Source organism: Lepidochelys kempii, chromosome 17 (assembly GCF_965140265.1).
Source record: "Lepidochelys kempii isolate rLepKem1 chromosome 17, rLepKem1.hap2, whole genome shotgun sequence".
Taxonomy (NCBI): domain Eukaryota; kingdom Metazoa; phylum Chordata; order Testudines; family Cheloniidae; genus Lepidochelys; species Lepidochelys kempii.
In genome coordinates this window covers 6,904,180-6,921,237 of record NC_133272.1, presented here as the reverse complement: position 1 = coordinate 6,921,237, position 17,058 = coordinate 6,904,180, and the positions used below count along the sequence as shown (strand labels likewise).

The window sequence follows — 17,058 nt, the reverse complement described above, 5'->3', positions numbered from 1 at the left end:
CAAGGTAATATTTATTTTAACCTTTTATGGCAGAATCAAGCATCCACAACAAATTTCCTTTTAACCCCACTCAGAGGTGGGCAGGTAAAACTCTTTATGCCATGGGCAAAATATTTCAGAAACTGTCCTGCCGTTCTACTGAGTCTACAAACATTCACACACAACGTACTTCAGCGAGGTCATACAATTGCATGGGTCTTGCTGAAATTAACAGATAAAATCATCACCACTTGCTAAAAGTATTGTGAGGAATCCTATATTGTATTTCAGTTGGATTAAATATTGCTTTAAAAAAAAAAATCTGTATTTCACTGGTTCTAGAGTGCTGTCAGAAACCTGTGTGTCAGTGCAGATTCTACTGGCCAAGTGTCAATAACTTCCAGTTCAGACACACCTCTGCTGCTACCTCCCAATCGGGTCGACCGTCACTATCTTTCAGTTCTACATATGGCTTATCGTGAACTCTGTTCAGATCCTCATGAAGACCATCCAGAAGAAAAGCCAGAAGCTCCTGCGAGTCCTGCTGCTGGAAACCATTAAATCTTGGAGCATATTTTGCTATCGTCCACTATATAAAAAAAGAGTAAAAACCAAGAAGTTATTTGATAATAAATCACAGAAACCTTTACTTATAACAAATTAACCTAGTGAAGATGTATGATGGTGACCAGTGTAATAAACTCATTTTTAAGTGTTAAAGATGACCACATAAGTTTCCAGGGTCAGAGCGAGGCCAATTGTGAGTTGTGAAAGGTCTTTCATCTCTAATTAAAGAGAAATAAAGGACCGTGTTGTCAGCCTGATGTGCACATAAACCAGAACCCACATTAACATTAGTGACTGTTCTGAATCTACGACTTCTGCACTGGATTATGACATACCCCACAAAAAGGGTATTACAATGATCATCGTCATGTGTCATATTCATGACATACCTATGTGTGCTTGTGTGACACATCCTAAATTGTAATTTAATCTCATAAGAGATTTCTAAATTAAAATTCCTTTAGGTGGGTATCAAACGGTACACTAAATATTCAAAATCCCTTCCAGTCCTACATTTATACAATTCTATTTCTCCAAAGACTGCAAGTAAAATTCACTACTGGTATAAACTACCTACATCACAGACACTTATAAGCTGCACACCTAAGAAAAATATGAATCTTCTCTCAAACTGTCAATACAGAAACACTGATGGTAGTATATTTATTGAATGGACTAAAGTTTTGAAGGCTATATTTACCACAGCCAAGTGGTAAAGAAATGTTTTAATGGTTAAGTTCAAAGCAAATATGACCATTAAACATGCTGAAGTATCATTAAGGAAACTTTTCAAGATTATGAAATAAACAACATCAAAAAGCAGAAAAGGAAAATACATTTGTAATTTTTTTGGACAGTAAAATTTTTGTAATTGCACACCACTTTGCTACCTATAAATAAGGGCACATTAAATCCTTACCCGTAGTTTTAATGGAGCTATGTTCTTTTGAGTTCCACTCCATAATTCCTGAACCAAATCCCCATAGCACTTGGCCATATGTCCTTTCATTCCTATTGGATTTGTCCTAGAATTCATAAAGTGTATTCATTGATGTTTAAATAAAATAAGCGCTTACAAAGCATGGTGGAGGAAAGTGTTTCAGGGTAGCTAGTATTGGTTTATCTCATGCAGCAACAGAAGTCTTCCTTTTTAGGTATGTCTACTCTAGTGCCTGTTACCGGGGTGCTATTTCAGATTTGGGGGGGTGGGGCGCAACTTTCATCACGATTCCAGGGGCTACTTAGGCACCTGAAAACTCTAGGGTTTTTTTCCCCCCAGATAAAGGGGAAAGGGGCTCAACCAAAAATTATAACCCGGGGGGGAGGGGGGCCTCAGCTCAAAAATTTGAAAACTTCTCAGGGTGCAGGCAGGGGTTAGCTAGGGGCTGTGTGCCGGGAGGGGTGGGGCTCAGGGTGCAGGGAGAAGAGTAGCTAGGGGCTGAGTGCAGGCAGCGGGTAGTTCAGCATGCAGGCAGGGGGGTAGCTCAGAGTGAAGGCAGGGGCTGTGTGTGGGTATGCTGCTGCGGGGGGTTTGCTGTTGTGGGGCCAGCCATGCACTCAGTTTCTAGTTGGCACAGTGGGGGCAGCTCTGCAGGGTAGGGGAAGGGGTGCACTCTACCTGCCCAGGTACATGATGGCTTGGGGGAGGAGGACACATCAACATGAGCCCATGCCCGGCTCTGTGCAGCAGATCAGGAGGCAGGTGCCCAGTCCTCAGCAGCGCTGCCAGTGGTGACTCCATGGCAGGGGACAGCACAGAGGAGCAGGGCAAGGAGGGGGAGCATTTCCCTCCTGCTGGGAACTGCACCCAAATATTGTGAAGGACTCAAGGAGGGGCAGGTCCCCCCACCCTCTGCCCACCCTAAATGGCACCCCTGGCCTGTTGGGAAGTTGAGTGCTTATAATATTGTGATTGAAAGGACATAGTCATGCTGCCCACTTTTGAAGGCAAAAAGAATTTTAAAGGGTTAAAACATTTAAATGCCAAAGGTCTCACATACGCATTACCTGTTGAGTTCATAAAGATGTTTTCCTGAGATGAAATACCGTGTTAGAGGTTGTGTGTTACTGACACACTGGATACTAGAATTCATGAAACATGTATTACCCAGATTACTTAATCCAGTGGCACCCTTTTCAGTAGGAACTGAGGGAAAAGAGGTACAGTTATTTAACATGATATATTTTAAACACATAAGAAATAAAAGAAAAATTAATCAATGGTGAGATTTCACTAGAAGATTACAACCTCCCTCACCCTGCCCCCAATTACAAGATGTCAGTTAATGTGAAGACAACAGACCTCTGAGATAATAAGTGCCCTAAATTTTCATTGAAGTCAACAGAAATTGAGGGTGTCTGGCAACTTGCTAGAATTAGCCCCATTATAAAACACGGAAAAGATACTGGTAATCAGTGTAATCCATGTTGTTTCTGCATCAGTAAGTAAATGATTTTCCTATTCTGCAGTAGCATTACCGTATCATTGTCATTTTTTGTTGTGTTATTCTTGTTCAATAATACCGAAGTCTTCCTTCAACTTAAAAAAACGTAATACACAGAAATATGCAAGTCTTAGACTACAAACGAGGTGAAAAGGAAGCAACTGGTTTTTCCAAAAACTGTTAATCCAATTTCAAATTTAGCTGTATTCAGAGTTTGCTGAATGTTGCAGGACTTGATTACCTCTGAATTCAAACCCCAACACTTTTAGGAGCTAAATCTACAACACAGAACAAAACAAATAGAATAGTTCTAACATGTCTGCACCACTACTTTCAATCTTTATGTTAAAAACAAAATGGTTCCACAAACCAGAATATTTTATTGGGGTTTTTTTCCCTATCATACTTGTGTTACTGCACTTGAACACTTACCTTTATGTCTGTCTATTTTACTACTGTTTGCTATAAATGACATCTCCTCTGGCCAGCTCATGTCTTTGTTTCGAACTAGGAAGCAACACAGTAAAACAAGTTTTATTTTTACCTACTCCAGAGAGCTGAGCATGTAGTTAAAGTGATTTCACTCATTTCCAACTGTTTATTAAAATGTAAAAATTGGTTTATTATTTCAAGTTAGTATTCATTCTCAATTTTGTTTTTACTTTATTAACCATACATAAAGACTCCATTGGTAATCTTGAGATTTCTTTCCCATTGTAAAAGCCAATTTTCAGGGTTTATTGACTTAATATTGTAAATGGCATCAGATAATTAGATAGATAGATTATAGGTCCAGATGCAATATCTTTCTCTTTAACAGCAAGATAACTTTTAATTACAAAAAGAACAGGGGTATTTGTGGCACCTTAGAGACTAACAAATTTATTAGAGCATAAGATACAGCCCACTTCATCCTATGCATCCAATGAAGTGGGCTGTAGCCCAAGAAAGCTTATGCTCCAATAAATTTGTTAGTCTCTAAGGTGCCACAAGTACTCCTGTTCTTTTTGCAGATCCAGACTAACATGCCTGCTACTCTGAAACCTTTTAATTACAAAGGGACAATAGATTCAAATGTATTTAGATATCAGCATGAGGGGAAATTATGACATGAAACCATGCCTCAAGGAGAGAGCAAGATTTAATGTGGTAACTTATTCATCAAGTATTCATCAAATTTTACGCCACAAAACTCCACATTCATACCCAAAAGTAAGTTAAACGTGCATAGAGGGTATGTCTACACTGTAATTAGACACCCACAGCTGGCCTGTGCCAGCTGACTTGGGCTCAGGGGCTGTTTTATTGCAGTGTAGACTTCCAGGCTTGGGCTGGAGGCCAAGCTCTAGGACCCTGTGAGATGGGAGAGTTCTCCGAGCTTGGAAGTCTACACTAGAATGAAACAGCCCCATTGCCTGAGCACCAGGAGCCGGGCCAGCCAGGAGTTATCTGCACTGTAGACATATCCAAAAAGTGTAACAGCTCTATCATTATTTTTGTGCAAAAGTTTATGTTTAAAAAGATTTTTGTGACATTATAATCAGTACAAATGCAAGGCTTGAGGCCAATGGCAGTGTGGATTAAGTTTGTACTTAATATATTCCCAAATGTAAGGGGGAAGCTCAAAAGTCTGGCATTAAGTTAGCTGAAAGGTCACAAATCTATATACCTTTCTGCCATTGACAAAGGTCCACTCCTTTTTAACTGCTGTTTCCAGTAGTGGTTAGTGTGATGCTGGCAGACCAGGTGCCAGCTCATGCCAATGCCCCAAGGCCTTACTAAAGGTTGAAAATGCATAGCTGGAAACCAGTCTGGCTCACCTGTTTGTTAGTATTGTTAAAACAGGAATTAGTTTTGGAGATGTTTTTAGTGTTTGGACTTTATGAAATGCTTGAGATGCATTAATCTCACTTATAGTATTTGTATCCCATGTTATAAGGTGATATTTAAGTGTTTGTTCTGTAACTATAAAAGTGTCTGCAAAGAAACTGGAAACTCCCACAGTCAGGACAGAAGCATTACCAGGTGTGAAATACTAATTAATAACAAGAGGTGTTATCTCCTGCCCAACAAAAAGGTGGTCTATGGACACCAGGCAAACCATTGTGGAACATCAATGGACAAAAGACTGTTGATTGCTCTCCCCACACCCATGAAGCGGGGACATGCACAAACACTCATCCCATCACAGCTTGAAATGTGGGGGAAAGGAAATGAAAATCCCTGTCAAAAAGCAATGGTCATCACAGGCTGGCTGGAACTTGAAGAAGGCAGTATTTCTAAGCATAAGCAAGAGATTTCCCAAGCTGCCTAGCTTGATTTAGTCCTAAAGGACATCTAGAGCTTGCACATTACAGTAGCTTCTATTACCTTTTGAAACCCAAGACTAACTCATTTGTGTGTACGCTCACCTGCTTTTATCTTGTAAATAACTCATTTCCTTTTTCTAGTTCATAAATCTTTAGTTAGTTTACTACAGGATTGGTTACAATCTTTGGTGAGAGATCTAAGGTACAACTGACCCGGGGTAAGTGACTAGTCCGTTGAGACTGGGTGTAACTGGAATATTGTTTTGATTTTTGGTGTAAGGGACTATCTATCACAAAAGCAGGCATCTGGGTGGCAAGTTAGACCAGAGTACCCAAGGAGACCGTCTGTGACTCCATATTAAGGTTGTTAAAGTGCTTGTGGAGCTCACACTTCATACTTGGTCAGTGAAATCTAAAAATTGGGGTTTGTGCCTTCGTTTGTAACAGTCAGCCCGGAGTCTGGCATACACGTTCGTGAGCCACCCCAGACAGCTTGACACCCAAAACGTGCCAGGTGCTTTTGAAAGACAGAAGACGACACGATGCCTGCCCCCCAAAAGTTTAAAACCTCACCCATTAGGGACTGAAACATGCAGTGCCATTTCATGATCTGCTGCTTTCTAAATATGTTGAAGTATCACAGAGTGCATTCTTGCAAACCTTTGTAAATAAAAGCTTTTCTGTGTTTTTTCAGGAGGAGGTGGTGTTGGAGAGGCTGCTTTGCTCTTAATTAGTACTGTAAGCATTGTGGACCGTTCCTGAGATTTTCTTTGTAAACCAATAATTATATAAGGGATGTATAAGTTTTGTTCCCAAAGCACGGCATATGTTTGACATAGAAAAATTACATATGTCTAAAATATATCTGTTGATCTTAATGCAGAAACTAATAAATCTTCATTATCCATTTTTATACCTTCTATTACTAAGTGCTGCTCATCTTGGATTTTCAGGTATTCTAACATATGATCCTCATCATCCAGAAGAGTAAGATAGTTCTGCAAAGAAAAAATTACTGTTTATTTCTTGTTTTTAAAAAAATTCAGAAGCTATTTTAAATTTTAATCTTAAAGTAACAGGACTCAAAGAGTATTAGTCATTTCAGGACATACATTGGTTACCAGCTCCCTACTTGCATACGTTAATTAAACAGAGCTACTTACTTGCATCTCCAAAAGTATCCACTGGCTTTTTAGATAAAACTTAAAAGGTATGTATGGTTTTTCCTTATAATGAGGATCGTGGCATATTGGATGAAACACTAGCTAATTCATAATCAAGAGTAGGTTTTAAGAGACATGGGCAAAAACAACATGGCCTATGAAAAAGCAAAGCAGGAAACAACGATATCTAGCTAAGGTAAATTATTTCAAATTCCAAGTTGTAATCAAATGTGTTTTTCACAAATGCCTATGGGATTTAAGAGAACATCATTGACCATGAATGGCCCCAGTGCTCTTAAATCCTTTCAGCACTTTTCAAAATCTTCCTCTACAGTAACTATTCACTGGCTTCCTAGAGCTGATTTGACTTCAATATGTGGTCTCAGAAGTTTTATCATCTTCCATCCTCTCCTCCTTATTAGGACATAGGGAATCTCCATTTATAGATCCTCTCCTAAGGGATGTCCGAACCACGTGCTCTGTCGACTTTCCCTCAGGCACCTGTCAGCTTTCCCCGCAGTAAGTAAATAGGTGTGTAGGTAAATTCTAAGGATACACTCTGGCAGCATTGACTTATACAGTCTCTTATTTAGGAAAATCTTTTTTCTTTTGAATATGAGCTATTATATTATGCTGTTTAAGCAAAGAAATATTAATCTATTACATTCTGACTCCCCCTCTATTTTTATCTTCGTTAGTTATCTGTGATTTACAAAATAGGACCAGCATGACGCACATTTGGTTTTGGTCTGCTTTTATTTTTTCCAGTGAAATCTGTAGAAAAGCCACATAAGCAGATTAAACATTTAGGATGTTATTCAGGAAAAAAAGGAGTTCTCTTTTTTTAAATGGTAGTCTCCAAATTTTGGGTTGGCTTGATTGCTATGTGAAATGTGGCAACTGGCAATAAGCCCACAAATAATGCCTTTTTCAGACACTCACTTGAGATACCAAGTGACAAACAGTCACTTTTCGCCAAAGAAACAATTCTATTCTTCTGCCTAGTCCACAGTTTTAAGTTAATGGACAAATACTACACAAAAACTAATGAAGGTACTTCTCTCCAATCAGAATAAATAAAAAATTAATAAATATCAGTGCAGAAATGCTGTATACACCATTAGGCATAGTAGTTAATTTCATGGGACAACATTTCTTATGGTGACTGTCATGGTTTCTTCTTTTCCTCATAAGCATACAGCTACATGAGGATCTCCATATCTAACATCACTTCCTATGAAAGCAATTGTAGTGCTTTCATTTGGGGAGACACAGTTCTAGTGCAAATGGCCAGTGTGGACTTTTCTACATTATAAAACTTCAATATGTTTGGACACAGCTGTGAAGAATTGAGCTCCCTGACATGATGGTTACAATAAATTTGCAGACACTGTAGATCAGGGCAAACCATGTTCCTCATCACATCAACTATTCCAGGGGTTCTCAAACTGCAGGTCGGGATCCCTCAAGGGGTCACAAGGCTATTACATGGAGAGTTGTGAACTGATAGCCTCAACCCCAAACCCGCTTTGCCTCCAGCATTTATAATGGTGTTAAATATATAAAAAAGTGTTTTTAATTTATAAGGGGTGGGGGTCGCACTCAGAGGCTTGCTATGTGAAAGGGGTCACCAGTGCTAAAGTTTGAGAACCACTGAACTATTGTAATTCTTCACTGACATATTCTAACAGCAACGTTCTACAAGGCAGTAATTTCCCTTTACTATCGACACTTGTGTATATTTTGCTTTGTATATTAAAATAATTTAAAATGTAAACACATGAAGAAAGAATGGTTCCTGGACGGCTGCTGACATATTGAAACTGACAGCCTACATGTAACAGGCCGCACTGAAGGAAACACATTTTTTAATCTACCTTTAAAGTGGGTGCTATGATGCTACAAATTAGCTCTAAAAATTCAACAGAAGAGGGCTGAGTTGTAATCACATCAGAAAGAAAACCAGGATATATGTAAATTAACATCAGTCTTACAAAGAAAAATTTGCCACATTCTTCACCAAGCAAATCTAAAGATTCCAATTTCACAGCTGGGAGCACATATGAAAACTAACATGCAGGTGGTTGGTCAAAGTCTTTAGTGTCACAACCATTCTGGCCCAAAATTTTCAGACCAAAGTGTGTAAATAGCAGCTACAGCACATGCATCTCTGAATTTGTGTGTTTAGCAGTTTTCTGAAGAGTGAAGATATACACAGCATTTAAAGTCCTTAAAGGTTAAGTTACCTCACTATTGTATAACCACAGCCGCATATCCTCCTCTTTTATACGTAGCCTCTGGGACAGATATTCATGTATCTCTTTAATAGTCTGCATTCGACTAAAGCAGCCTGTATAAGCCAACACTCGTTTTAAAGGAGCACTGGGAGAAGGTACATTCCCTGTGTCACAATCACAAGAAAAAGGCCAAGATGTTCATAACACACATCTGTACATTCAGCAACAGGCAGATGAGTTTAATAAGGTTATTCTACAATATACACATTCAAATAAATGCATTTTGTGAAAAAGGAGTACACAGAGCTACTTATGTTATGGTGTTAATACGGGCCATATTGCAATCTTAATAAATCTTAACCCTTGGTCAACTTGCCACACAAACACCCAGTATAACTTTGCTAACTTCCATTACCATATTACCATAAGCAGCAACCCTCCCTCCCTGCTTGCTAATAGCAGGGCATTCTAGAGAGGCTGTCCTCGGCAAGTCTTCATTACTTTTACAAACTATACTACAGCAATTACCACCATACTATGAAGTAGCAAAACTGATCTGATCTGTTTCTTTAGAAGACAAGATATGGAAGGCAAGAGGTAGAGGTTTTCTTTTGTTTTCTAATTAAACTAAAAAAAATTCCTTCATGAAACCTACTCTTAGAAAGCATGTTATATGTAAAGGAAAAATGTGAAAAAATCAGTTTCACTGTTCTTTTTGGGAAGCAGCACTTCACTGCACCTCTTCTACGGAGATGAATGTTGATTTGTGAAGATTAAATCAGTCTGGAAGCTCAGAACAGGATTACTCTCTCACAGACACGGGCTACATAACACATTTTGGGAAGATGGCCTAGGAATTCAACACAGTTTCTCAAGATTCACTCAGATATGTCTGCAAAACTAAACTGACTTTGTCAAGTCAAAAATGTCATTATTGGCAGGATTCAATATATGTAGCTCATCTTCGGATAATGTACTTGCAAATATTGGGTTTGAAAAAATGAGACCAATGTGACCTTTTTCTATTTTTCTGGGGCTTTTTCCAGTTTAAAATTAAAACGTTTTTCCTTCAGTGCACACCCTGACCGAACAGCTGCATTACTTTAAATAAACCGAAGGAGCAGTATAGTTACAGTTCAGTTGTAAGAAGATTAAAAGAACCCAATATACAGCATTATGATACGGAATGCCACTACACACTACGGCACCGAAGAGCAAAACTAAATCACAATCATTTTATAAATCAGCAAAGCATCTGTTTTACCGTAAAATACCAAGCAAAGGACTACAATTTTTTAAAAACACAAAAAAGCATTCTCTGCAATTAAAGATGAGAGGATTAGTTGTAAGATTACAGCAAGAAAGCATATTTGAAAAAATTCAAAGATTAATATTTGATTCAACAAATAATTAGTGCAGAGCAAAATAATTCCAAATCAAGATTAAATTTGGCATATCAGAAGAACCAATGTATTTGAATTAGAAATGTTTAGGTACCAAACAAAGCAGTTTCCATTATATAAAATTAAGTAGTAAAAAATGTTTTTGGATACTAGGCGGTTTCTATAGCGCAACTTGATCAAGCAGGCAGCCACTAATTATACAATAATTTTGGGATTGTAACATTACCATATTTTGCAGGATTTGTCAAAGCAGTGAAAAATCGAGCATCTGCATGAGTTTTAAATAGACGCTGACGAAAAGGTCAATGTCCTTCCAGGTTCTGATTTCCAGTGATCAGTTCTGCTGGCATTTGTACATGCACGAATACACATGTGCATGCAAATCTCAATTTGTGCGTCTCCTGCCACGCGGCATGCCAACACTGGAGATTTGCTCGGACACAAACTGTAGGAGTTAGGTATGCAATTGCGTATACAAACCTGATAATTGAAAATCAGACCTCTATCATGCCTTCTCAACCTGTCTGTAAAATAGTATGAAACTAAAGGCCTACACACTTAGGGTCCAGGACCAGGGTAAGCTTAAAATGAGAATAGAGATTGCAATTATGGGGTGTTAGCTGAAATCTAGATTTTCCACTAATCTTACCTGTATGTATTTTCATCCTCTTGCACAAATGCAGCCTTTGTTTGCAAACTGTATCAAGTAAAAGACTTCATATTTCACTTGCCCTATCACTTCTTATCAAGTATTAAATATGAGTGTTCGAGACTAATTAACTGGTTAACTCAGAACCACTCAATTCACTGTTAAGTGTGAACCAGCAGCTGGATGAACACCGCTGATTTATTACAATGTAGTATTGTATGTTAGGGGACTACCTAAAATAAATTCAGATATAAATATTCTATAACTACACAGATTGCAGACAAGGAAAATAAGATTGTCTTCCCCAACTGTTTGTTTTAAGCAGTGCTCATTTCCTCACTCTCACATCACCAATCTGAAATGTGTTTAATAACTACGCAAGTGAACTCACTTAAAAACTGAAAATGCCCCTAGTCTCTCCTCTTTGTACAAGATCTTGATAAAAGAGCTTTAAGTTTTACCAGTCACTCATTCTGCTTTACAATCGATTAAAAGATGTATAAGCACAGTGGCAGCAAGCTTTTATTGACCTGGGTCTCGCTTTTTTAGAAACTGCGCAGTTGTGTTCTTGCTGCATTCTTACGTTACCTCTAGGTAAATGATGGGGAAACATTCTCAGGCTCATCATACCCATATTCACCCAGATGTTTGATTGCTGTGTTCGAGTGGCAGGTTGCTGTCTCAGAAAGAGCAGATAGCGAGGAAATAACTCTAGCTCAGCGACGCCAGTTTTGCTGTTTTTGATCACCTAATGAAGACATTTAAAGAAAATTTCAGAGACTTCCCTTCTGAGTCTTCAGGAAGTCCCAAAATGAACCTCTGTAGGGGGCAGAGGCCTGGGAGATCAAAGTACCATACTGAAAATGTACCAGATAAGAATGGACTTTTGGGACAATATGTCTTCAGTTAATTTCCTGGGGAGATTAATGCAAAAACCCAGCCTTTGGAAGCTACTCCCTGAGAACCGGGTCACTGTCTGCTGATTACCAGTTTCCTACAGATGAGATCAAAGGCTCAAGCGATACAAAGAAACAGGTGAACTGACCAGCTTGGGTTCTGGCTCTGAATCTGAGACAGTTAGGAACTTGAAAAATCCAGTTGTCGGTTTTGAAGAACTGTCACCAACCAGAGCCTGAGATGAGCTCTGGGGGTGACCTCTGCTGAAGCTTTTTCGCATGTGTGTAGGTTCTTTTATTGTTTTAATATGTTTTCAACTTAAGAATAAATGTGCTTGGTTAGAAGCAGTGTGTTAACTTGTAACTGCAAGCAATACACTGATCACAGCTTCTTGAGAGAGCAAACCACATATGCTGGCCTTTTAGAAATTCTGGCTTGCTGGGGATATCACAGCGTAGGCAGGGAACTGTGCAGCCTTAAAGAACACCTGGACAGGAGGAAGTGAGATGAGGGTCTCTGCACAAGAGAGGTGATGGCTGGGAGCTGGAAACCTTTAAGTGGGCGCCCTCAAGCAACCACTGAGGGGGAGTGCAGGTGCAGTTACCCTGAAACCGTGACAGACATCTCTTCTAACATTGCTCAAGTACGTTCGTTTGTGTTGTGTGTAAAATGCTGAGGCCATTTCTAAACTACGAGAGGTGTTTGTTTCCATGGAGATCATGTGCAAGGAGGACAACAGAAGTCAGTATGGTTGTACTGTAAAATAACTGCTACCATTATAGATCAGACAACTCTATAAACTCTTACAACCAACCCTTCTCACCAGCCATAACACTGAGTATTTAAACAAAACATCCTGAAAGAATACAGTTTAAAAATCTGGTCAGAAACAAAACATTTAAAATACCGAGGATTATTGTACGTAGTTGCTTTCATCTAAATGGACCCGCAAATGCTATAAAGTTCACTAAATCAATTGTACGCTATACACAGTCCTTGAATTATAAGATTCTATCTGACCAGCAGGGTGAGCAATACTGAGTTCCTATAAAAGAAAGCTTCTTGAAGGACAGGTGCCACTTTAAGGCTCCAGGGCTACACAGGATTCATGTCACCCATGAAATACAGTCATCTCTGTGGCAAAACCTAGTACCGGTTAAGCAATGCACAGCAATTTTACGCAAGAGTTCAGAACCTGTAGTGACAAACAGTCCATCCAACAGAAGTGGGAGGGCAGATTTTTAGATGTGAACTTCACAGAACGATGGAATTTGGGCAGGAGACAGGTTCGCATCTCTGCTCTTGTACAACTTCTAACTCCATGGGCGTGGTGTCAATTTTATGCCTTCTACAAAAGAGGAACTACAGCAACACAATGCCCTTTCCAATGCTTTTAGCTTTAGTTTCACTGACAGTTGAGCACTTGGCTTTGAAACCCTTCCCCTTAAATTGATCTACCGAAGTATAGCCCATGTGTCTGACTAGAACTGACTTAAAGATCACTGTAAGGAACCTGTAATGTCAACAGAATTTTAAGAAAGTTTCAAATTCCTTCGAATTAATAAATCTCGCTTAATTTTTCTTGATCTTGTTTAGTTAGTTTTTGATACATTCTGATTAATAATTTATGTATGCCATAGTTAAACTGCATAATACAGCTCTAACAGTATGACCTGTTAAAAGTCATTTTGTAACGCTATATATATTTACTGTGCAGTAGCTAAAGGAGACTTGTGAGACAATTGTATATTTTAACAGTAAAATATCCTCATTATTCACTTTTGTTTCAGAAATACTCTGGCTGTGTAACTATGGCTGAGAAATCACTCAGTAGGATAACAAGAGACGTCAACATAACCCATTTATACTCAATTCTACCTACAGTAGGCAGTTTTTGATAGCATGGGGCTGGACTTGAGGTCCCAGGAGGTCCCTTCCTGTCCCTATGTCCCTATCTACATTTGAAAGTAAAAGTGACCTTAAGATACAAGGCAGAATTTAAATTGTTTAGAAACTGCCATGTTTGAATATCGTAAATGCCACTGATATTTACAAATACATCTTTACCCTCCCGTCAGTTTAAGATTACATTTGGAAAACATTAAAAAAAAACAGGAGCACCTTGCAGAGTAAGAGACCCATTACTAACTAACTTTTTACGGCAAGTTAGTAAGTGAACATATGCAGTAAGAATTCCATGAGCACTGATTCATCATGACACCAATTCATATAAGAAACTTTGTTGCTTTCATCTGGAGAAAGAGTATCTTCGGTTTAATTATTTATAATGCTTCTTAATAATCATACTATAGTATGTTTGTAAAGGTAACTGACTAAGTAATGTGAAAGCTCACTACAGCCCTCCGCTATCAAGTCTTTGCTGAGAAACGGCTATGCTATCAGGCTTGATGGAAGAACGATTGGGCTTGAACATTAGGAAGAGGAAGAATTAGGACAAGTAAAATTTTCAGTGGTTGTTAATTTAAAAGAAATAGGCAATCATTGTTCTGTAAGAATAATCATTAATGGAACAAAGCAACTTCTACAATGTTAGCAGTTAACATGGCACAAAAGAAATATAAAAGACCTGGGAGTGAACACCGGGTACAGGATCTGTTCAAAATACAAAGCATTATTTATATTGCCCCAGCACCAAATGGCTCCCGTGAGAATTCAGAGTCAGACTCTGTAACACACAAAACAGTAGCTCTTTGGGGCAGGTGCTATCTAAAAAATAGGTGTTTTTTTGCATTGGCTGGCTAACAAGGATTACAAATTCTTCAAGACAGGGGCCATGTGTTCCCATGCATTTTACAGTGCCTAGCACAGTGGGGCCTCCTAACTCCAATTAGGATTTTTTTGGATGCTGCAGCAATATAAAACATCCCCAGGAGACCTAACTGTAGACAACATGGATCATGTAGAGAAGGTAGGTGGACCTTTGGAGTGAGAACAGCTTACACCCATCTCCCATTTCACAGCCCCTTGAAATAACTTATGGAAAGATAATTATAGCCACAGATTGGCTGACAGAAGCAAGGTTGAAATGCAGAGAAAATCTAGAGGGAATAACACTTCAGATTAACTCTGAAACCTTTCGTTAACCAATTGACATTGTGAGACTTGCCCCAGAGGAGAAGATCGATAAGTGGATGTTTAGGCACAAAGGATTATTAGCATACATGACTCCAGAGTCTGTCCCAAATAAACAGTGGCTATATTCATTACTTACTGGTCTAGGTAATGCCAGGTTTGCCCCAAACCAATGGTAAAGGGCTCTCCATACTGGTTCTGGTACCATTTTATAATCCCTCCCTTCAACCAGATGTGGAGATCGTTTTAATCGTCCGCCTTCCAGGGTTAATGATGCAGCCTTCAAACAAAAAAGGGTGGTGACAGGACTTAAATGGAGAAAATAGCCCACAGTTGCAAAGATTTCAGCTCATGAATTCTAGAACATGTTTTAATTTTTAAATATGCTAGCAAGTGGCAATTACTACCTGTCTTTCATACTGGAAGAAAGTATTTAATTTAACAATTATGTTTAATTTTTACTATTAAATACTTCTCTAAAAGGGACAAGATAAAATTCCTATTTTCCCCCATTTCTTTACTACCACCATCAGGTTATTATTATTTATGTTTCAACATTTATACTGTTAACTGTTTGCATTTCACCCAACCTGAACAGTGAAACTAGACTAGTCAGTTTAATTTTCAATTTATACTCCATTTGTACTTTGTTTCACGTGCACAAGTACAACAGCATTATGTTTGGGTTGATAATGCTGCAAGGATATGTTTAAATACAAAAGTGTTTTCAATATAATTGTTAAAATGTTATTTTCATGAAAACATTTCCACCTGTTTTACTATATTTTGGAAAGCCACTTAAACACAGCTGTAACTTTTTCCTCCTGGAAACTACTTCACAGTGGCCTTTTAAATAAATAGCAAAATAATTTCTGTAGTAAAAGTCTGAACACTGATTACTACACTGCAAATGGTAGATCATACTCAATTTTTTGTTTTGTGGCCAACAAAATTGTGCCAAGTAATATTAAACTAGAAATTAAGTGACAATTGAGAGCTAGTTTTGTCCTGTTGCTTGATTATCTAAATAATAAATTAAGTTTTTTCAGTTAGACAATTGGGATAAAGATTTATCAAACATTTTCCTGAATTTCCATAGGTCAGTCACATTTACCTTCACTGGTTCTTGTGTTACAAGTGGTTGGTTATCAATAGCTCCTGGTCTTTGTGGATTAAGTTGTAGCAATATATTTCCACTGGATCCAAGTAAACACTGATTATTATTGTCCGAAGTGTTATGCTGCCTAGCAAAACACATATCGGCTGCTGGAGTACTGGAGTAAAGAAAACCTGTAGAAGAAATGAGTCATGTGTCTCAAATTTTAGTTTAAGTTACATTCCATAAACATGAGCACATCAATTAGAAAATAAGGATAAACTTCTGTGTTAAGACTGTGGCGAAAGTTTCCCCTCAAATAGTACTTGAGTTGCAACAAAGATATATAAATGGGTCCAGATAACAGAGCACAAAACATGCATCTGCATCTGAAAATGGGGACTGGAGTGTAAGATAACTGTATTCCCAAATTAATATTTGGGTATACAAATACCAGTTTCTGGGCACAGTAGCCGGCAGCTCAGGTATGCTGTTACCTAGCTGTGTATATGGTAACTGATATCTAGGTTTCACAATTTATCCCTGTTCATAAAGAGTAACAGGAACAGAGACATGCACAGTAATGCTGTTACATTCTTGGCACCAGACAAGGCAAGTGCCTATCTACATACAGAACCACCTATTGGCTGAATAATGCAATACAGAAATAATGAGGCCTGGCTTCTGGGCTCATAATCAGAAGCAAGCAGTTGGCTTTATTAACTGTGAAACACAGAGCTGTGGGTGGCTCCAGCATGAGGAAAAAAGATGGCTTGTTCTGGTCCAGGGAACACAGTATATGTAACCATCCTACTCTTGAATGCCAAATAAAATTGAATCTATTTCCCCATGTTAAGTATCCTCACACCTTCTTGTCAACTGTCTGAAATGGGCCATCTTGATTATCACTACAAAAGTTTTTTTCCTCCTGCTGATAACAGCTCATCTTAATTAATTAGCCTCTTAGACCTGGTATGGCAACTTCCACCTTTTCAAGTTCTCTGTATGTATATATATCTTCTTACTGCATGTTCCATTCTATGCATCTGATGAAGTGGGCTGTAGCCCATGAAAGCTTATGCTCGAATAAATTGGTTCGTCTCTAAGGTGCCACAAGTCCTCCTGTTCTTTTTGCAAATAAAAGTCAGTTAGCTTTCAAGAAAGAAAATCTGTCTCAAATTCTGTCAAGATTTTGCTACCAACAAGATGGCAGAAATTTTC

The 17,058-nt window shown here is 38.5% G+C and overlaps 1 protein-coding gene across 7 annotated transcripts in view; it reads right to left on the bottom strand.

The window, feature by feature from the left end:
* The window catches only part of USP32 (ubiquitin specific peptidase 32), a 154,255-nt gene that overhangs the window by 23,069 nt on the left and 114,128 nt on the right, over positions 1-17,058 (bottom strand). For 5 of the 7 annotated variants that reach the window (XM_073315739.1, XM_073315742.1, XM_073315741.1 and 2 more), the window contains 9 exons: positions 15,856-16,031; positions 14,881-15,021; positions 11,340-11,499; positions 8,709-8,863; positions 6,216-6,297; positions 3,423-3,497; positions 2,554-2,692; positions 1,466-1,571; positions 395-568 (listed from right to left, as the gene is read on the bottom strand). In XM_073315739.1, the coding sequence (XP_073171840.1) occupies positions 395-568; positions 1,466-1,571; positions 2,554-2,692; positions 3,423-3,497; positions 6,216-6,297; positions 8,709-8,863; positions 11,340-11,499; positions 14,881-15,021; positions 15,856-16,031 (1,208 nt within the window). The remainder of the gene's footprint in view (positions 1-394; positions 569-1,465; positions 1,572-2,553; positions 2,693-3,422; positions 3,498-6,215; positions 6,298-8,708; positions 8,864-11,339; positions 11,500-14,880; positions 15,022-15,855; positions 16,032-17,058) is intronic. The other 2 variants (XM_073315740.1, XM_073315743.1) reach the window with 2 other exon arrangements.